This window comes from Sylvia atricapilla, chromosome 1, assembly GCF_009819655.1.
Source record: "Sylvia atricapilla isolate bSylAtr1 chromosome 1, bSylAtr1.pri, whole genome shotgun sequence".
NCBI classification, from domain to species: domain Eukaryota; kingdom Metazoa; phylum Chordata; class Aves; order Passeriformes; family Sylviidae; genus Sylvia; species Sylvia atricapilla.
The window spans coordinates 80,790,309-80,813,408 of NC_089140.1; the positions used below are offsets into that span (position 1 = coordinate 80,790,309).

Genomic DNA, 23,100 nt, shown 5'->3' on the forward strand with positions numbered 1-23,100 from the left:
TACGGACATGCTGTCAGAAGTGCAGAGGTAGGCAGAGTCTTTCAAGAAGATTCTAAATTGCTCAAAACCCATTCATCACTTTTTAAGAATATCAATCCTAGAAAGAAATCAATCTAATTTAAAATGATTCTGTGGATGTTTTCCTCATACACCGTTAGCAAAATTTGAGTCTGATTAAAAATGAACATTTAGAACTTAATTTTCATCAGGTTTAGCAGAGTGAGATTTGTGCAGATATTCTATTAGCGATAAAATTTAGCCAACAGTTTGCCTTTTGAGAACAACAGAGCAAATGATTTTCATCTGTGCTAAACTAAAATTACTGAAGAGGTAATTTGCAACTGTCCTAAACAGCTGCAACAGTGGAGTAAGAAAAGCCATTTCTATCATCATCCCCGAAACTCTCGTTACACTATACTTAAACACAATCAATATTTGGAAAATAACTTAAAACTTCTTCAAAATGCAAACTAAGAGAAGAGGGGATGAGGAGAGCTTCCTTATGAGAAACTAAAATAAATATTTTGAATTACAGTGAAGAAAGAGTCTTTCATTCATTTACTCAGTTTCTCTGACACAACTCGGTAAAGAATAATTCTTGATCCTAAGAGTGCAACATGGTGGGAGAATGCCAATATACTTTGAAGTTAAACTGAAAACTGTATAGAAACAAAATCAACCTTACTTTTTTCTTGACTAATTTGGCGAACAACAGATGAACGAAAAAATAATTTCAAGTGCTAGAACTCTGCCTGGCCATGCAACAATTTACTTTATTTGACAAAGATATAGTTTTATCCTTCTCTAAAATCTGAACTTGTAACTTTAAAATGCGTAATTTAAAGTTGCTTACTTCTTCAGCACAATGTTCTGAATACTTTTTTTCTTTTTTTTTTCTTTTTATAGAAGAAGAAATGCAAGAAGCACACATGAATTTTATTTATATGATTCATGGAAACACACTGCTGATATTTATCTCTTTATTTTCATATAACAGGGAGTTTAGAAGATGCTAGTCATACTTTCTCAGATCTCTTTCACCGAGCAAATGCTGTAATAGTGTACCAAAAGAATTACTTGTCAAAGGCTAGTCCAGAAGGAAGTACATCTACTGCTTAGAAGAAAGCTATCACTACAGAAGTTTTTCATCATGTATTTATCTGTAGAAGAGCTATTAACCCTGCTTATTGGGATAACCTTCTGGAAAGGTGCTTTCATGTTTAAAGGCCTAACTGGGCACAGTGGTTGTAGCTGAATTCAGATTTCTGTACTTACAGCAAGTATCCAGCAGTAACAGTCCATGCTCGTACAAGACCTTTCAACCACTGTCTTGTATGTCCTTGCTCTAGCAAAGCTGGAAGCACCACCTGAAGCAAAAGCAGCTCTAGGGAAAGTTCACTTACGGGAGCATCACTGGAAACAATGGGAAGAGCAGGAAATCAAACGAAAGGAACATTCTAATAGAAATCTTTTACACTGAATCCCGTTAATGCCACCACAATACAAAATTACATTGGATGCCAAAAAGGAAAATTCTTAGTTTTTTGCTAAGGTTTTTCCCTATATACTACCCTGGGCAGAGGTCAGGTACTTTGGCATATAAGAAATTTAGGAAAAAACATTGAGGAAGTTTATGTCTAAGAATACAGTTTGCTTCTCTATTTGCATTTATCATTACTATTTGAATTATTATTCAGAAATAGAAAAAACCTGCTATCACTAAAAAATGCAGAGATTACAGAGATTCTTTTACTCCTGAAGCAATGACAATCAGGAATGAGAGTGTTAAAAAAGCAAACACAAAAGGAACTTCACTATCAGAAAGTTAATGGGAAGTGTTTTGAAGGCATAAGGCCTAAATAGTTATCTTTATGGAAGGAATACAAAATGCTTATTTTTTCTAGCAGCTTTTCATTTGTCACACTGTATGAAGCAACCATGTCCTTTACCCTTTCACTTCTCTTAAAACAACGAAGATTAGATTATTGAAAACAAAATAACATAACAAAGAGTGTCACTTTAATGCTCAGGAAGTGCCAATACCCTTTTTCCAGTTACAGAAACACTGAAAACCCGCCATCTTCTAAAAAACAAATACTCACCTGTAGAGCATAACATTATATGGAAGAAAGTTAGGCAGGAGATACTTAATAATGCGTATAGGAAGCCAGAGCATGAGCAGTACAATTGATCCAAAGACAATCTGCAACAGGAAAGTAAACAAGTTAGTCCAAATACCACAATCAACCAAACCTAGTTTCCCCTCCATCTCTGACATGTTCCCTGGGTGTGGTGGCCTAGCCCTGGCTAACAGCTGAGTACCTACCCAGCTGCTCCTTCATTTCCCTCTCCAGCTGATGGGGAAGGCAAAACAGAAGGCAGGCAAGACTGAGATAATGGCAATTTAATAGAGAAAGCACCAAGCATGCAATCAAAACAGTAAGAAGAATTCAGTCTCTACCTCCCATCAACAGACAGACAATCAGCAATTTCCTGGTGAGTCAGGAAGACAAATGCCATAACCATGAACATCCCCCACAGCCTCTTTTCTCACAGCTTTTAATGCTGAGCATGATGCCATATCCCTTTGGTCAGTTTGGGTCCTTTGTTCCAGGGATACCCTCTCCTCCCAGCCTGCAGCTTATTCACTGGAGGTGAGGGAGAAGGGCAGAGCAGCAAAGAAAATGCCTGGATGCTGTGCAAACACTGTTCAGCCATAGCCAACAGGCCTCTGATAGCAACACTGTTTCAGCTGCCAATTCAAGGTACAGAAGGACATTTGCCACTAGGAAGAAAATCAATTTCATTGCAGGCAGACCTGTACACTACAATGCCTTTGCCAAATAGGACTGCAGCTGAATAAGCACCAGAATAACCCTGCTGACAGCTACAGCAATGTCAGCCAGTTCTTTCTTCCCCCTTCCCCAACACCAGGATTACTTATTTTGTATTCCTCTCTTTTCTAAGTGGCTGACTTTTTAAGCAAATTGCTGAAGCATCAAAAGACCTTTCAGTTCCTATTTCCTCACATTTCAAATTGACTGAAAGACCAAAATTCTACAGGAAACATCAAGTGCCTCAAGACAATGCACTTTTATGAATCCTGTTTCCTTAAGGATCTAGATGAAAGATTAAGTACATTTCAAACACATTCTTACATTTCATAAAAATGCACCAGTAGACACTAAAAATGTGAAAAAAAATTGTGTATGTCAGAAAGAAAAACTGAATCCCATTCTTCCTGAAAATTATTAGTTTCGGTCATACACAAGACATTTATTTCAAATACACAGAAATAAACAGAACTTGAAAGCTCATGATTTATCCTTTGAAATGGTAAATGATTACCATTCTGGATCCCATATTCTAGCATAAAGCTAGTGAAAGTTCTCAATTAATTGTCTGAGCAAATCAAAAGGTGAAGTTTAAGTAACTGACCATTCCAACACAGTGTGACAACGTAAGTGAGACTATGAGCAGCCAGTTCATCTTTGCTTGTATTTGATCCACCTGACGTACAATGACATTTCAGGCAGCTGAAGAACTACAATTATCCAAGGATAAAACTCTTGGAAAGGTGGGAAGGTCAATTCCACTCAAATACTGAAGGGCACTATAACAGAACCAGGATCTCTCTGAGCTTTCACTGCTCAAAGCACTTCAAGTGTGCTTTGATCAATACAATACATTGAAGAATGTTTCTGGTGTGTCAGTTTACACAGTTCATGTGACATCTATGTCAGAGAGTCTGCGGCCCCTGCTTGACTACCAGCTCAGCAAACCTCAGACAAACAAGTTAAGGGAAAAAACTCTTGTTTTCAGTATCTTACAATGATAATCTGGAAACAGACACCACTGGCTAGAGCAGCAGAACCCAGTCCAAAATTCAGACAGAAACTTACTCTCCCCTGCTGCACTATTTTGGCTGAACTAGACACACAATGACTACTGCAATAACTGAGAGCGTCATGAAAGTTACACAATTTACAATATCCATAATAATAAACAATTGTTTTCTGAATACACAAACATTTTTCGTGACTTCACATAAGATAGTTGGTTTAGAAGAGACTTCTAAAGTCCAACCAACTCTCCCCAAAGCCCTGCCCTGAGCAGACCCAGATACATCAGGTTGCTCAGAACCTTATCCAGTTGAGTTTGAGTATCAAAAGATGCAGATTCTGTTGGCAAACTGTTCCAGTACCAGCTCACTTGCACGGTGAAAATGTTTTTCTTTAAATACACAGTACTGTGTATGAAAGCCAGCATATAAACCTTTCTTTTCAAATAAAGTTATTGTTCAGGTTAATTTCTTACCACTGATAAGATAAACCTCCTGAGATGTCTATAGATGGGCAAGTGAATCATTTCCTGTACAGGATTGAAGTCTGGATCATTCAAATTCCTGAGAAACCATAAGACACCAGGTCTCAATACCTGAAGTAGGAAATTGAAAACAACATATGAGGAGAATATAATCTTTGTATTTATTTTTCATTTTGAATAACACTGCTGCAGAAAATACATGTAACAGGGATATCAGTTGAATGAGATTCACCAAAGTAACACAGAAATAGAATAAAGAATCATCACAGAGAGAGATACAGAGATATGTACAGAGAAGTAGAGAACCAATAACCAAACACGTCATTTTCAAATACTGATTGATCTTAAACAACTAAAATATATTTGAGTTAATTTGAACGTAACACTCAGATTTAACAGCTACTTGTAAACCAAAAGTCTCTAAGTAAAATAAACTCAAAATCATAATTTTTCCATTGCAGTAAGTACCAGCGTGGCCTTTTTATATAAAACTGAATCTAATATACACACAAAAAATGGTAGCAGCAATACCCACATATGAAAGATTTAACAGTTCTGTATGTAAGCCTCTAACTGTGTTACATACCAATCTTGTTCAGAGAGACTCACCTCTCTTAGCAAAAGGATGAAGGATGCAAAATAGAAGACATAAACCATTCCAACCAACCAGTGCAGAAACATGGTGGTGCCTGGGGCAGACTGAAAGCTCAATTCTCTGTCTTTCAGGGTGGCGTCAAACATCTCCTAGAAGAAGGCAAGTAGTGAACAAATATGAATAAAGTTTGGCAAACATCCACAACTACTAATTTTGTTTACCCTACTTCATATCTACTACTACTAAGAAGTACTAATTTACCCTACTTAATATCTACTACTACTAAGTAGTACTAATTGTACTACTAAGCACAATTTAAATGTTTGCTTCAACACATAAATACACCATTTAATAAGAGAAAAAAGGGATTACTTAAGAACAGCAAATAAAGATAGTTTCTGATCAATTTATTTCTTCTGACAGGAAGAAGAAATACGTCAACTCAATCACTAACAGACTCTACACAGGTTATAAATATGTAAATTCAAATCAATTTAAATAAATTCAAATAAAGTGGTACTATGATGGAAGTAAATAATTCCTAAGTAAAATTCTATTTCTACTAAGACTGGAAAAAACTAACTTTGTCTGTTTCAAATTTATCACTCAATTTGTCAGGACAGAAAAAGTGTTCTCAATTCCAAGCAAATGCAGCAAAGATCTTTTCCGCAACAGAAAGAGACTGAACAACTTAAAATATGAAGTCATTACCATTTCACATAAGATGCCCACATATAGAGGTTTATTTAGCACACAAATTTGCCTATATGTAAACTCACTATCAACAGTGGTCTTGTAACTGCCCTAAAAAGGATTAGGATCTCGTTATTTTAGTAACAGCATGTTAATTTGTATTTAGTAACATAAAAACCCCCAAAATTAGCATTAGGCAGTACCTAAAAAACCTATTCCCTCTGGAAATGCTGTTTATGGAAGCAGAAGAGTGCTGTCAAACTCATATTACCAACTCTCTTCTCATCAGAATTTCTTTTTTTTTTTGCTTCAGATATAAACACTGTTACAAAGCATTTTATGGCATTTGTTTTTGTTCTTACCAAGGAGCATATATCCAACCACCAGCCACAGATGAGAGGAAATACACCAATTTCAACCACCACTAGCAAAGAAACCTTTAGGAAAAGAGAGAAAATAACATCTCACCAGTTTAACAAAAATTGCTAAGAAAATGAAATCATCAGTTTAAATTGGGAGGGGTTTTCCCCCCACACAAAAAATTAGGATTACCTTGACAACAATATAGCAAACTCCTAGCAATCGACGTGATCGCTGGAACTTAACAAGTGCTGCCAAACCCTGAATAGCTTTGTCAAGAAAGTAACACCAGAAAACACTTTCTAACAGTCTAATTAATATCAAACACTGTATTGTGTTTTATAAAATTTTATAACAGAGAAAAACGGAATAGTATGTGTTTTATCAGGGTTCTATTTTCAAAATTGGCTATGACTCCAAAAGTCACCATCTGGTGTTCTGGGTAACACCACCAAGCATGCATCTAAAGAAATAATTATTAATAATACAATCCTTCTTAAATTAAACAAGCAGAATTTTTCTCAAGAAATAGTTGTCTCTGAAAACTTCTGCCACTAATAAGTAAGTTTAAAAACTGAAAACCTGCTTTAAATAGTGGTTTTCCCTTCCCTGCTGTCTAAATCAAATTCCCACCTTTTCCAAGAAAAGCTCTATGCATATTGCACTTTGAGAATTTGCCTTAGGGTTTTTTTTTGGAGGCAAAACATGCTAATGTACTAATGTTTTACACCTGCACTGCACACTGGTCTACTGATGTAGAAAGGTGATGTTAACTTCATGTACTTTTGAACAGCAAACTGGTAACAAATGTATATTCTTTCAAATTGAAGCTGATGTAAAAAAACATGCAGCTGGAACGTAGTTGTCTTTCTTGTGACCAAATAAATCATTCCAGCTCCCAGGACTTTATTTTCTTCAACTAAGAGAAAATAGTTTTCTCTAAAAAAGTAATGAAATGAGAAAATTTCTTTCTGCAAACTCTCTGTAGTTCAGAGACATAACAAATAAATTAAAATAATTCATACTCAAAAAAAGTCTGACAGGGTAAAAAATATTTGAATACATTTCCCATCATATCTCCCATATTTTCATAATCCCTCTTTTTATAATCTCTGCTTCAACTACAGTCCACAGCAGAAGCATAGGGATAGTGAGGAAAAAATGATTCTACACTCATCTCCTCAGACAAATCTTCGAGCAAGCATAAAAGCCTTTGACTGTGTTGTTAAGTATGTGCAAGTATTTGAAAGCAGGCAGTCACAATGACAACTTCTAAACATTCAAGAGAACAGAAGAGACCTTTTGGTTAAAAGAGCAGAGAAAAATGGTGAGTTAAGTGCACCTGCATCATGTCTGCACCTCCTCAAAGCACAGCCAGAAAAATTATTTACATGTGAATCTGAACCAGTAACTACTGACAAAAGGATACATGACAAACAATTAGAGTCACTGCTAGAAGAACATATCCCACTATAGTTGTAATCAGGCCTTCAAAGTGAGATGCTTGGACCTGGAGCAAAGAGGAAAAAAGCGGAAAGTTTATCAGTCTCTTCAAAGATTACATCTCCTTTTTATGTAATTACGATAAATTCCAAATTTCAACTCTTCAAGAAAAATGCCAAGTTCCTCTAGTTTTTACGTATTTTAATAATCCACTAGTATTTCTGTATCTTCATCGAAAATATGTATATATATGTTTACATGTACAAACATGTACAAATTGTTCACACATGTTTACAACTACTTTCTTCTAACTCAAAACGACCTCAATATATGAAACAAAAAGTGTCACCTTACATAGTTTCATTCATTCCCTAGTCTCCGCTACTTATTATCATCCACGATGAAAATTAGTACACAAGTTAAAAATGTACACAAGGAACAAGAGGCTGTTAAAAAAAGCCTGAAAACACACAGTTTTTACAAACAGTAAGGAACCTCACTTGAGATGTAAATAATGGAGGAAGTGGAAAAGAGTGGGATATTTTTAATCATAGATTCAAAAAGGTTGAAAGATTAGTAAGAAGACCGTACTCCAAGTTACTTTTGCAAACACAAATAGAAGTGGGAAGATGCTACAAAAATACTGTGATTGGATAAACAGTGGTAATCTCTTTTTCATTTTGAAATTATAACAGTACTCACATATTCCTCAAAGCCGAGGCCAACAATGGAGAAGTGACCAATGTGGTATGGACAAAATGCTGCATAATGTAAGCAGAAAGGAGAAAAAAAGGCCATGAAAACTGCTAAATGGAGCCTTATTTGCAGGATGAATATTGTAACATGGTATTATTCTACTTCTCATAAGTTTTATGAAAAAAGTACAAAAATTAATTTCTGTGCAAATATTTGCAAGTGTTAGATTTCCGTAATTTTACAAACACTGAAAATCAGATCAGAATTTACACTTAAAGACTAAACCAATATAAAACTATACAGAATAAGAGGAGAGTCTTTTCCTTCTTACTTCCTCTTGCAGTGTGTAAATTAATTCCATTTCTCAGCATTATGTACTAGGCTGGTATCTGTCTCAGACTGCTGTAGAAACCTATGCTGTATATTCATTCTTTCCCACGCACTAAAAGACTTCAATAGCCATTTTATAGCCTGGTGAGATGGGACTTGCTTTAAAAGGCTTCAGTTCTATGCTTTAATTTTTAAGAATACTTAAAATATTGTGAAAAATGCAAGCCCTGCAGAAATTTGCAAAGGGAAGAAAAGAGGGAAAAAGATGACACCCAGTGAAGTGATGAGGAGCAACTGAAGTCTTTTACTTTGAATTAATATAATGAAAACTGTTCATCATTCCTAAGCACGCACCTGACAATTCTGAGGTTTCATGGGAAATGCATTAGAAAACACAGCACTTCCCCATTTTTAGAAACCTGCATATTTGCAACAAAATAATTTTTTAAATGCTATTTTATCTCATTCTGTTATCTTCTAACTAACCAAGTTACTAAGGACTACAGAATTCAACATCTAATTTTTGTATGAATGGAGGGCATCAGTATAAAGTGAAGGGGCTGCAGAAATGGCAAAGTTTTATTTGCGCCTGTATTGTCTTCACTGCATCATGGTAGACCCCTATGGGAACTATTAAAAACTAAACATTCCCTCAAATTAAAAGTGTGATCATTTTCTCTCTCCTCATTTCAGTATGACCATCATATTAAAAAATCCCAACTTCAGATTTTCTCTCCCCTCATTTCAGCATGACCAACATATTAAAAAAATCCCAAACCAACAAAAAGACCTACAGGAGAAGATTTAGCAGGACTCATATTACCCTAATCAATTATAAGAAAAGGTTTTTTCTTATAACGCCTCTTTTAGGAAAATCAGCAGTTACTGGGAAGAGCAAACATAAAAGATAAAGGGAGGAATTGAGCTCTCCCTGCCCAGTAGGAACAAGAGAAAGAAAAGTGAGATGAAAAAGATCACACTCGCAACTCCTAAAGATATCAGACTCATGACTTAAAAGTTGCATTTTTGACATTTTATGAGAACATATTTAAAAAATATGATAAACTGTGCACTAACTTTGTTTAAAAGAGATTTTCTAATAGATTCCTTAAAAAATGCACAAAGGAGTACAAACTCCTCTGTGAGTATTGGAATGAGCTATAGAAAGTATTAATTAAGTTGAAATTAATTAATTTGTCCAAGGAGAATTTCTGGACTACTAATTAAAGTTACAAATCCTTCTGTTTTAGCTTTACAAAGTACCTCCTGTGACATCTGAACTCACAAGTACTATAATTACAAATTACTAGAGATTTGGCAGTTGTAAATTAAGCAGTATTACTTAATGGGAAAGATACTAAAAATAGGCTTAAGAGTCACATATTAAATTCCCAGACCTCCTGCTTGCTTAGGAAAGTAATTCTCATCTCTATTTGTGAGTTTCCTATTTGATAAAGCAGCTACTGAAAATGTTTCTCTACGACAACTTCATTAATTATTTTTACTACTTACTACTGAATTTCAATCTATGGTTTAGAAATGTCATGGCCATTATCCACTTACTAAAAAAGCTTACATAATATAGTAGCTATAAAACCTAATTAACTTTTGATAATTATAGATTAAAATAGATTAATTATCAGAAAGAAATAATTCAAGTATTTTCCAACTCTTATTTTAGAACAGTTACAGTTTCTTGTGAATTAAACATACAATGTAGGCATGTTTATTTTCCTTTGATTTGCTGTTCTGTTTCAGTATCTAGATGTTCAAATCCCAGGTTCAGTGTTGGGAGCTTTACTTTCTCTGTAAAGATTTATCTACAGTACAAATTCAGTTTTTCAACCTCAAACCCTTCTGCCAAGAAAGACCACTGAAAAAACACCAAAGCAACGTAAGAAATTCTTTTCTAAACTGATCATTCAGAGCAAGTGAAATGTTGTGGTATTTCTGTATCTCTTGAAGTATATAACATGCTTCATCTTGACATTAAAATGCTACATTCTTGCATAACTCCCTCCCTTCCAATTTGAGCTCCAAGAATGGATTCTTAATGGAAAAAGTAATATAACTTTATCTAGTAAAAACAGCCATTCCTCACAGTACTGCATTTCCTTGCAAATTAAATTCCGTGAGATTCCTCCTTTAATTCAACAATATTAGAAATAATATTTATTTTCTGTGCTTTGGATGCTGTTTGGGTTTTGCCTTTTTTTATCTGTTTTCTGTATTCTTCACACATATATTTATAACTCTGTCACCTACTGTATTTGTAGCTTGCTTTCCCAGTACTTTTCCATGGCCTTTCCCTAAGCAGAAAGTCAAAACAAATTCCAGAGTTCCAAGCCCCAGGGGTACAAGGCCCCCATCGTATCTTGGTTCTTCCTGGGAACCAAGATTGAAAACAACCCTTCAAGATACATTTTTACAAAAAAGGCACAGCTAATGTTGAAGAGGGGCTCCAGAGAAGGGGCTTAATCTGGAACGGGAATTGCATCACTACTTGTCCTCCAAATTGGTGGTTTTATCAATTATGCTAATTCCCTAAAACCTAAAAAAATGTACTCACCCCTGAGGGATGTGGGCTTTTGTGGACATCTTTCCATAACTGCCTCTAAAGGCTTTCAAATAGAGATCCCCTTTTACATTACCTCCTTACTAAAATTATCTCGAGTTTCATTTCCAGGTTGGGAAAAAGACAACATTTTGGTTGACATGGTTAAGGTACTGCTAGGCTTCTTATTTTAAATATATTCACTTAAATAAATGAAAATTACAAAACTAGAAAATAATAAGTATTTGTTATTCATATTGCCAGTTAATTTTTGTTTCTATTTTTAGATGTCACATCTTTATTTCTCTAGAACAGCCTTAAAATTGACCTGCAACATCACTTCACAAAGAAGGTTCATTTTAAAACCTGAGAGCAAATGATACTTACCAAAGACAAGTATGAACAGCGTATTTAAAGACACCACCCAAAAGACATGTTCCTGTAAGGAGCATGGGGGAAAGAGGAATGACAAGAAAACAGCACGTAAATGTCAGTCTTTTAACTAAGTGACTTGACTTTTGTATCTCAACTACTTATTCGAACAGTCTATTATCACCAGAACCTGCACATCTCATGTTAGAGTGGTGGTGTTAGAACAAATAAAATGTATCTGAATGATAACAGTATTTTAATTATATCAAAGAGCAAAACATAAGATTAGAACAGATATGTATTTTCAGTGTGTGCTTTTTAAAAGGTCCAGTTTTTATTTACAGTGTAGTGATTCAAAGTTATCTACATCTCTTAAGAAATTCCACTTTTATGCCACACACACATAGCCCCCACTATAATTTGTGAAACTCCTAAAAAAAGCAGTTTGCTTGAACATGACATTATATCAAACTCTTTTTAAAATAATATATGCATATATATGATATAAAAATAAGGACTCCAAATACAATTATCTATATTAGAAAATACCGGAACTTAAAATAATGCTTCTGCAGAAATTCTTGAAAAGCAGGACTGCACTTACTAAGAAAACCAGAGATCCATCAAGTCCAAGCATCTGTGAAAATAAAGTAATTTTTACTTATCAGAAAAATTAAGAAACCTGAATATAAAATAAGCCTCTTTAGCATTAACCTTTATTGTCCAATACAGTCAAAAGCTTTTCTTATGGCCTACCCAACAGTACCAGGACATAAATTCTTACAGATGAAGAGAGAAACTAAGTTCTCATTTAACACAGTAAATAAACTCAGGTGCTCAAAGGCAGTGATATACATGTGAAGTATCTGAACACATATCTATATGTGTCAAACCAAACATATAATAAATTAATTTATAAGCTGTTTCTCTCCAAGATTATGAAGACTTTGACAAAGATTTTGTATTTACAAAATATGGTAGTGATTGAATGGCTATTTATGTACATGTTTAATCAACTCAATATTTAAATGCAAAGGCAAATTTTTGTTTCATCCTGCTTGCAAATATCAGTTTATGCTGCACTGAGGAAAGTTAGTATTTTACCCTTGATAGATAAACGCAACTACTAACAGGATAACTTGCTACGCTGTATGCTATTAACTTTTGAACAGAATTGTTTTACAGCTAAGGAAGATGGGAAACAAATTATTCATCACTTAGCACAGCTGTTAAGGGAAGCATCCACAGAGCAGCGAAAAACAAAGCATCTATCAAAGAAAAAAAAAAAAAAACACCTCCTTTCCCCTCACTTTGAGTGTATCTTACTATTTCAATCCAGACACTCCTACTCCACAATTACTGCTGTAAAGTTCCATGTTCAAGGCTCTTTTGTATGAGGACTTCGCACTAAGTTTCAAGATATAAGAGTTGCACATATTTTACAAATCAAACCAAGATGCAAAAATGCTTGAAAATTTAAAAACACCATGCAAGTTTTCTGCAGGATGATATAACAGAAGAACCTAACCCAATTTTGATACTAAATGTCAACTACATATCTATTGCCTGTGTTAGCACATAGATTGGAAATGGTTATGAGGGTATGCTGAAACTGACTTCTATATTCATGGAGAGACAACAAAATGTCATCAGTTAGGAATATATCAGAACTCTCTAGCAAACAAATTGGGATCAGAAATACAACACTTTCATCCTGAAATTAAGAACAGAATGGTTCAAAAACCTGAATTTATGAAATTTCCTTTTTCATGAAATATCTTTCAAAACACACTAAGAAGCCTTCAGTAGATACAAAACAAATATCAAGATGAGCCACTCATGATGAAAACTATCTCTGCTACCCTGCAATCGAGGGAACAACTACACCACAGCCTAGCAGGGACGCTGGTAAATCACATGAAACTGCTGCACCTACCTTCTGGCTGATTTTACTGCATGTGGTGACTTTTAAACTTAGATGTTGATTACTTCTAGACCAGCTACAAAAACCTAGTTCTCGAGTCTCTACACTACTCCAGGATTACAGTGTACATGCATGTCATGCTCTAGTTACAGAATTTGTGATCCATAAACAATACAGAAACCATGTTACATGTAAAATGCTCCAGCATTTTTAGAGAAACACATTTGCTTTTTGCAAAGAAACCTAAACTTCCATTTCTCTTTTCTTTGGTCGAATGCTTTCACGAATATAAAAATTAAGCCTTAAACTACATCTAATGCAACATCTGTGCACTACTCATCCAGCCCAGGGTCCTCAAAGCAAGCTGCAAGTCAGTTCTGCCCCTCACCAAGACTTCAGAAAAGACTACTAACATATGTTTAAGCTGCTACTGTACTTTATACTTACAAGCTGCTGCTATACTTAAAATCAAAGAAATGCCTTCTTTGATGGTTAGGAAGTAACATAATAACATTTTGTTTATAATGTAACAACTTTTACAGGTTACTAACGGGTCTTACAAAAGAATGATTTCTAAATCTATACTAAATGCATTTTAACACAACAATACTACAAATCATTTCAAGTATGAGCCTGAATTATTAAATTCAAGAAAACGATTCTTACTCGCTCCCAAGTAAGCTCTTCTGCTGCTCGATCCCATTCCAAAGCATTCCAGTTCATGTCATCTGAGGAGACAATGGCCATTTTTACAGCTGTTAGATCACTCAAAACAAGATGTAACCACTCCATGCTATGTTCTAAATGAACAAAAAGACTTGAGTGTAACTGTCGGCAGCTCTTCAGCAAGTGAACGCCTCAGCACTCAAAATGCATGAAATTTGCAAAGCCAAGATAAATATGCTGAAGTGGAAATTTACACAGCTTCCTTCAATTATGTCAGTTTTACATTCAATTAATTTATATTTAATAAGAACTAGAACATTAATGCTTTGAGTCACCTGTTACCTTGTGCTCCATTGTTTGCATCTGCTGCATCTTCTACTACAGCATCCTCTTCATCTTCATTATCTTCCTCTTCTTCATCTACTTGTTCCTCTTGAATTTCGGGGTTCTCACCTACAACTACATTCTCAGCAGCTGCATTAGCAGGCTGATCAAGCACAGCATTTTCAACACCTCCATTCACAGCAGCCTGAGCCTGCAGAAATGGGATTCAGTACTTGGTTAAATTGATCAAGCTCTCTTCATGCTTTTATCTCGTATATATACAAAATCAAACAGTTTTTAAAGAAGTCAATAATGTATTTTCTACATAAGAATTAACTTGGGACCACTAAAGTTTTAAAATCAGGAAAAGAAACATTCAGATAACTTTACAGAATAGCTGAGGTAGGAAAAGGCCTCTAGAGATCATCTAGCCTACCCAACTACTCAAAGCAGGGTCAGCTATGTCAGGGTCAGTGCTGTTTCCACTTGGCTTTTGACCCACTTTTTCCCGAGGTGGAAACTTGACAACCTCTCTGCGAATCCTGGTCCAGTAGGTGATCACAGTAGAAGTATAAAAAAAGAAGCCAAAACCCAACACAAACAAAACTCACCTCCTTTTTTTTTTTAATCTAAATGGAATTTCCTGGATTTTAATTTAAGCCTACTGCCTATGGTGCTATCACTCAATACCAGCAGCTCTGGTTCTGTCTTCTTTACAGCCCCTCATCAGGCATTTATACAGACTGATAAGGTCTGCCATGAGCATTCTCATTTTCAAACTAAACAATTCCAGTTCTCTTAGCCTCCCATCATTGTCAGGTGTTCCAGTCCCTTAACCATTTCTGTTGGCTGTTCACTGCACTCACTCCAGTCTGCGCATGCTTCTTTTGTACTGGGGGACTCTAAAACTGGATACAGCACTCCAGATGTGGTCTCACCATGGCTTAATAGAGGGGAACTCTCTCATGGCAACTATCATTGTATTAGAAAGATGATAATTCAAGGCCAACGCAACTCAGTCACCAAGATAAGAATCTCTGTCTTCTAAAAACTGACATTTACTAAAAGGAAAACATTTTGAATTATTTCTTGTCTATGCATGGATTGCTTATATTTTAACTTTTCCCACCCAAGAGGCTCCTGAAAGTACTGAAGATGTGCACATTTGTGTGTTGGGAGTGGGAAGAGGGCAGAGAAGCTCCAACTTCAGTGGTGTCAACAAAAATTCCAATTGCTTTGAGAACAGTGAATTGTTACTTCATGAACTACTGGCATACTTATGAAAAAGACAAAATAAAAGCAAGCTGCATCTTCATGGACTGTGCCTGAGAATTCAGCTTTATGCACATAAAATTATCTTTAAAATGGTAAAGATAAAGTGATATGAATCTATGCAATGCTACACAATAAAACAACTTCAAAAACGTAACAAAAACTAATTCATTTGGGAACAAGTGTTCAGCTTCTGCTAACAAATAAAGATACCCTGAAGTAAAATAACATTACTACTGTGTTCTGATAAAGTATTTACTCCCAGAACCACATTTTCTAAATTAATTGTGAACTAATAAATTATTGTGAACTAAGTTTTACCTCATTTTGTTGACCAACACCATTGAGTGGCTGTTGTTGATTTTGTTCCAGCCACTGTGGTGCTCCTCCATGGACAATCTGTTCACGTAACCATACAAGGCTGATAAATGCACACAGAGTGCAGGTCACCACAAAACAGCCCTGCAAACAGTCAGCCAGCAAGTTCTCCCTGTTAAAAAAAAAAAAGAAAAGTAGTAATGAAAACAATACTTTGCTGGTAAGACTACAGAGCAATTCAGGAAAAAAACCAATCTTCCAGAACAGCAAAGGAAACACATTAATGACTAAGTAAATTGTTTGATATAATAACAGGTTTACTTAAACGGCAAAATGTATAATATCGAGTCCACCTAAGTACTTTATCTGCTGAGCTACCTGAAGCAGAAGAATGGAACTGTAGGGTTTTCCCTCAACTGCTCTACATTTCAGGTAGCATTTTGCCTCAGATATATCTCTATACCTTAAAAATCTTAATCAATCAGGTCATACATAACTGTATAGCAGCAGCAAAGCAAAGTCCAGACAGCCAACCAAAACCAGTGTTTCATGCAATGCAAGAGGTACTTAAACCATCTTCAGCAATTCTCATCCCTAATTTCAGGTATCTCCTTGGAAAACTACAGTATGTTCTTAAAAATAAGTAAGAAACATGGCACCATAGTACTCTACCATCTCCAAAGAAGCATTTGTCTGGTCCCCCTTGAAGCTGCACACTTGTGCCTGCACAGCACAGTGAATACCATGGGGACACGAAATCCAAAATGAAAAGAAGACACAAGAGACTACTGTAATTGACTCTGCCAAAGAAATAAACGTCAAAACACAGTTTCATACACCATTAAAATCTGACAAATACTTGAGTCCCTTATTTTTTCCCTAGACTGTAAGAGACATGAGGCATTCTAGGTTCAGTTGTTTCAGATTCTTCTCCAAAAAATAAAAAATGGAATCTACACTACAGGGGTAACAGTAAATATACTGTTTTTTGATTGAAACAAGCACCTCTCTCCAAAAATGAAAATTAGTTAAACACAACTTGACCCAATTTCTCAAATCAGATAGCCCAACTGAGATGACTTAGCCGAACTACAGAAGAAATTCATTCCAAATCTTATTGATGTGCAGCTGATTCTACTTAAACTCAGTTTCAGTTCCTCATGTTCAAGATAATGAGAAAGTAAGAGGCAGCTTGAAATTCTGTTGTTTGGTATTTACTGATTCTTTAGGCAAAATTGATTTAAAAAGGAGAAAGACAGACAATGTGCAACAGCAGATGGTGATTGAAGCATTAAAAACCCAAGTATCAGCTAGAAAAAATCTGATAAAAAATAATCCCTCTCATGTAAGAGACTCAGAATGGAAAAAATTAAATTCAAAATATAAAAATACAACAAAGAAAACAGGAAGTGACATTATTAGTAGAATATTAAGAAATGTGTCACTATGTATTTGATTTAAACCATAGGAAATTATTGTTTTTAATTATTTAGTGTAATTTTGCAGCATACATTTTCCTGACATCAAATACAGATTTTCATTAACCAGGGCCCACTTTGCAAAGTCGGTTTTCCAGCTCCGAAGACCCTGAATAATGGAACTCCAAAGTGAAATTATTTCTATTGTAATGGTGTTCTCCATACAGCTGATTGTGCAAAGGGTAATGGGCAGTTGCTTATCAAGATGGTTGAAGAAAACAAGTGTAACTGGATGATAGGGACACTAAGTTCCAAAGTTACTGTTTTCAGGGTACTCTAAGACAGGTTTTTGTATCAAACTAGTGAAGTACTTACGTGGACAGAATATCTAATGGCAGTGTCAGTAGTGAGCTCACAGAGCCAGTAAACAAGCACTTGTAGATACGACCTGTGTGAATAAATAGAAGCTTGATTTAAATTCGATTTTGGCCATAGCTTCACTTGGAAAGGATCCCAGGTACCCTCTTTTCACCTGGTGTCCAACTAAATTCATGACATGGAAGAAAATCTCAACTTTCAGTGCACGAACAGAACTCAAAACCACATACAGCCATGCGGAATAAAGCTGTATTCTAGCTGCAGATTTTTAAAAGTACACTCTCAAGGTGTAAGAACTGCCATACTAGATTAGACCAAAGATCCATCTAGATCTGTGTCCAGCACTGGTCACCCTAATAGATGCCTAAGGAAGAATAAGGAAACAGGTTAAAGACACCTGCAAGGATACTTCTTCAGTACATTCTCATACAATTGACTTCCTGTACCAAAATATCTCACACCTAATTAACCCTTTAGGGAATTTTTCCCCCTTTAGTTTGCTCAATCTTATTTTGAATGCGTATAAACTTCTGGTGTTATGATATCTGTTTTAAGTAACTGTTTTATGGATTAATAGTTGATGCTAGGAAATGTTTTGTATTTAAAAAGTAAGCCATCCATGTATATGGTTTACTTCAGAAAATAAGATGATATTCTGCTATTCTCAGACAAAGCCTGTGCCAGCTACAAATGAAAACACAGAACATACCATGAAACTGTCTGGGGAGATGCATTTACTCCCTTATTCTTTCGTTCAAGGGGAGTATTAGGATTTGTAAAGATGCACTTCCAATTATTTCCTTGACTGAACACTATATCCCTTCTGCCTTTCTCCATTTTCTGTGTATTCTTAGCTTGTTGAAACATCCATAGCTCTTTTTCCACCTCTATTTGGAAAGTAAATTTCCAACTGGATACTAGACTCGTTTAAATGCGTGCTCTCCTTTCTACTGAATTCCTTTATTACTTCCATGACTGAGATTCAAGAGTTTTACTAATCAATTTGTCCGTGATTGTAAAGGAATTTTACTTTTCACATAAAAAACGTTAATTTATAGATAGTTAATAAAAATAGGACAACTCTTCTATCCTAATATTAACAAATGGCATAAAATAAAACCTTCCACATAGATTTTAAAGAAGATAATTGAGAAGAGACATTTTATTGGAGTAAGACATTTAAAAACTCTTTCATGTATTCCCTCCTATGTCTTAACACTTTTCTGCATTGCATTACTAGCTTAAGAGTCAAACAGAATTTCTGAGTAAAAACAAATGAAATAGCATCTTTGAATTTTTTTAAAATAAACAATAACGGTCTCACAAAACTTTGTTGCAGGAAATTTCCCTGTGTATAAGAGTATTATGTACAGAAAATCAATACTTACATGCAGTAAGAGGTACTACTCCCAACCATGCAAAGGCCACAAGTGTATAATGAAACCAGTATCGTATTGCTGTGCCAATACTTGTAACCAGTCCAGCAAAGATGTCTTGGATTGGAAGCCGTGAAGGCATATCTGGGGAATAAACTGTGTAGAAAAGGCACTTATGAAACAGTCTGTCCTTTAGAGAAGCATTTATGTACAAGTCCTGCCAACTACAAACTGTTTGTATCTGACAAAAGCTTACTAGAAGAATAAGCATATTTTATATCCCCAAGAGAAGACTCCAAACAAACAACAAAAAAACTTCACATAACACATTTGTTTCATTGTGTTCTAAGTGGAATGGGAAAATTAATAAACTCCATGCCAGGTTTGGCCTAGGAGAGTTTTTTTAATAGCTTTATTTGTTAACTGTAAACTCCAATCACCTAAAAATAAGCTCAAGAAAAAGCAGATTCTAAAATCAGTATCACTCTCACTTAACACTACCTCAAGCATTCCTCTGTCTGTTATTTATAAACCTAGTTCATGGAAAAGGCACAAGAAACAAGAGCAATTAGCAATTTTGCACAATATCCATTTGTGCTCGATAATTTAGATTCTATTTGCCATCCAACAGCACAGACCAAAAAAAACCCCTGCAAAATAAAAGCAGCACACAGGGAGGAAAATTGAAGAGAACTGATAAAGTATCCACAGACATCGGAATTCACACACAATGACTGACTTTCAGCAGGTATTTGTTTCATATCATGTGGAATTTCTTCTAAGGACGCTCCTATTACAGAGCACAATGCAAATCTGTCATCTTGCACAGATATTCTCATGATACTAAATCATCTTGACCTTTTAAATCCAACACCCATATATGTTGCATAGGCCCATCCCTACTCAAAAGGCAAGAAAAACAGTGGTGAGGTCTACCTGTGCAAACAATTAGAAAGCATCTAACAATTTCATTACATTAGTTAGTTTCTTTCATTACTTAGTTTCTACACACTCACATGGATACCAAGAAGGGGTAATGCACACTATAGGTAACAGATTTGAATAGAGAACATATACTATATCTGGGAGTTGCAAAAAGACATTACTGCCTGGATGTTTGTTATGTTGGAAACATCTGTGCTTGAACACTCTAACATTATGGACTATCTCAAGGAAACTCAATTTTTGAAAGAACAAATACAAAGAAGTATTAATTTAATTTCATGAGCAATCCTTTAAGAGTGTAACAAATACTACTTTATGCTATCTACCTGCAGCCCCTTCACCTACATTTCCCAATCATCCTTTTACTAGTCTCAGAGAGGAAGGCTCTACAGGAGAAAGGAATTACTTTCTCTCCAGGACTATTTACTTTTGTTTCTGTATTGTAAAGAGAACTCAAGAACACAAACAGTATCAACATCCAGAAGCAGCCAAAGAAAGAGGAGAGACTGGCGCATCTCAGCAATATGTGGATTTTAACTGACACAAAGTAACAACAAAACAGTACCCCTGAGACAAGCAGTGACTGGTTTGAAATCTCAAAGCTTGTGACTTGCCAGGTATCTGGCAAGGAACTGGAATTCATGAAAGAAAGGACAAAAGGGGGGTAACACTAGGGAACTGTAGCTGTGAGAACATAGAGCAGTAAAGTGAAAGCAGGACACAAACATATTTTGACATCATCTCACAATTTTTTTTGTTACAGAAACAGATTTAGTTTGCAATTTGGAACCATAGAAAATACCAACAGAAGTCTAACTAATGATCTCAGCTTACACTGAACAAACATTCTGGAAAACTTCTGCCACAGGAGACAAAAAACCTGTCAAGGGTGGAAGAGAATACCTATCTAGAGTACATCTGTTAAATATTTATGGTACCACTCAGACAATTCAGCAGATACTTTAAGAACTTTCTCATTTTCAAAATCATGTTTTGATCAACACTTTGCAACAAGGACTACACTGAAAACATTAACTTTGTATTAATGATTTATTTGTTAGGGACAAGTTGTTAAGTTGAAAATATTTGAAATATAAAGAAAAAAATTAAAAATGCATCTTTTGGGAATTACTGAACACACACAAGGACCTGTAAGAAAGAATGCCTATCCTAACTCAAAGCAGAAAGTACTTATGAAAATTTGGCATTTTTGCGTGCTCACTTTTCTAAAGGCTTTAGGGTTACAACAGAGCTTTTTAAATAAAAGCACAATGCAGCTACTACTCAGAGAAGACAAGTTATATCCCTCAAGTCTTTACAATTTGGCGATTTTTGACGATTTCAGAAGCTCAGGGTGGGAAAAAGCTGTTTTTCCTGTGCACTGTCCTGTGCATCCTGTGCACATCTACCCCAAAATATGTACAGCTTTTTCCACTAGAAGCTTTATCTCATGATGATAAGATAAAATCCTTTCACATCCTGCAACATTCAGGCGCATGAAATGCAGGAATTCCCAGCATAACAGGAACCACCACACTGTGGAAGCACCCTGCACCACTGAAGCTTGCTGCCAGTGATTTTCATAGCTTATCTCCCCACCAGTGTCTGTTATCCAGTGCCATTTTCCTTTATTCACTCCCCACAATCACTTTGAGGCCTGAGACCTTGACCTCGGCCACCACAGCATCCATCCTCCTCACCACTACTCCATCCCTTACTTTCCATCCCAGTAATCTTCCCAAATTCTGTTTAAAAACCTAAATTCCTGCATTATTTACCACAGTTCCTCCAAATAAAAATATTTTTACTAGAGACCTACTGAAACAATACATTGTCTTTTTTTCTGTTACAGCACGAAATTCAAACAGACTTTGGCTGAGTTTTTCACAGATTTAGCTCAACTCCTTTGAGCTGTACAGATTATAGAAAAACTACTAGAAAGCTTTTTGGATACTTAGGTCACACCTATGCAGCGTAACTGCTAATTTAGTTGTGAATCCTAAATTTGGGTGGGGTGGTTTTTTTCTTTTGGTTGGTTGTTTTCAGGAGGTAGGGTTTTGTTCTACTTTTTCAGGAACACAATTATTAATTTTACTTCTCCAAAACAGATGGTATGACAAAAATCTGCTCTTACACTGACCCAAATAAAGTAGGAAAAACAAAAGGCTCCCTTTAGAAGCTGTTGTTTAGCCTACTTAACAGAATCATCACACTTGCAACCCTCTTACCCATAGGTTTTTTATTACCTACTGCACTTGTAAGCCATTCATATGCCACCTCAGTCGTCCTCATGCACTGATTGTGGACTAAGACTGTGTAACTCATAAGTAAAAACCATGTACCCGATAGCTCCTGGGTGAAAGCACTGGTTTGGTAAAACAGGGCCCATGAGTTATTCTTTGTTGGACTAGATGATCTTCAGAAGACCCTTCCAACCCAAATCATTCTATGTTTCTGTATTTTATACCCTTCAAACACATGCAGGCTTTGCTTCAGACCACTAAGGTAAAAGAAGAAAAACTCCACTCCTTCTCAGGCAAGCACAGCTCTAACAAAAATAAGAAATAACATTCATATAAATCTCAGCTGTGTGTATACTCTGCACACTGGAGCTGGCAAAGACACACTAAATTCTGTGCCAGCATGTAGTATTTTGTTCCAGAAGTTTATTTTTTCAAATAAAACTTTCTAGAAATGCTGAAGCTATGGGCTACTGTGTTAAAAGTTTATCAAAACAAAAAGAAATAAGTTTAGTATATCCTTCAATAATGTAATATTCAAATTACATGATAAGGAACACCTTACTCATATGGCTTTCTTTAGTTTTACAGTCTTTGTTTTAACTAAGCTTGTGACACTGTATGAACTACATATCCGTAATGAAACTGCACAGGAGGTGAGGAAAGGAACCCATCCCAATCCTCAGACAAAGATCAGCATAGTCTGCTTCCATATTTGTGTTTTTGACAGTATTTACGTCAACATTACCTCCTACAGAATGGAGAAGTTTTGACAACTGTATTTTCTTGGGAAACACAACCTCACCTTCTTTCATGTGTCAGTGCTTATGAATGTTTACTGTAGCATTAATCCTTGCACGTGACAAAAGA

The 23,100-nt window shown here is 35.6% G+C and overlaps 1 protein-coding gene across 2 annotated transcripts in view; it reads right to left on the reverse strand.

Annotated features, from left to right (window-relative positions):
- Nucleotides 1-23,100, reverse strand: part of MARCHF6 (membrane associated ring-CH-type finger 6) — a 44,930-nt gene that overhangs the window by 13,386 nt on the left and 8,444 nt on the right. For both annotated transcript variants that reach the window (XM_066326519.1, XM_066326514.1), the window contains exons 4-18: nucleotides 19,058-19,201; nucleotides 17,667-17,739; nucleotides 15,877-16,045; nucleotides 14,302-14,494; nucleotides 13,960-14,021; nucleotides 11,974-12,006; nucleotides 11,385-11,436; nucleotides 8,120-8,178; nucleotides 7,404-7,484; nucleotides 6,167-6,235; nucleotides 5,977-6,051; nucleotides 4,936-5,070; nucleotides 4,318-4,437; nucleotides 2,103-2,203; nucleotides 1,276-1,413 (exon numbers count right to left, since the gene is read on the reverse strand). In XM_066326519.1, the coding sequence (XP_066182616.1) occupies nucleotides 1,276-1,413; nucleotides 2,103-2,203; nucleotides 4,318-4,437; nucleotides 4,936-5,070; nucleotides 5,977-6,051; nucleotides 6,167-6,235; nucleotides 7,404-7,484; nucleotides 8,120-8,178; nucleotides 11,385-11,436; nucleotides 11,974-12,006; nucleotides 13,960-14,021; nucleotides 14,302-14,494; nucleotides 15,877-16,045; nucleotides 17,667-17,739; nucleotides 19,058-19,201 (1,504 nt within the window). The remainder of the gene's footprint in view (nucleotides 1-1,275; nucleotides 1,414-2,102; nucleotides 2,204-4,317; nucleotides 4,438-4,935; nucleotides 5,071-5,976; nucleotides 6,052-6,166; nucleotides 6,236-7,403; nucleotides 7,485-8,119; nucleotides 8,179-11,384; nucleotides 11,437-11,973; nucleotides 12,007-13,959; nucleotides 14,022-14,301; nucleotides 14,495-15,876; nucleotides 16,046-17,666; nucleotides 17,740-19,057; nucleotides 19,202-23,100) is intronic.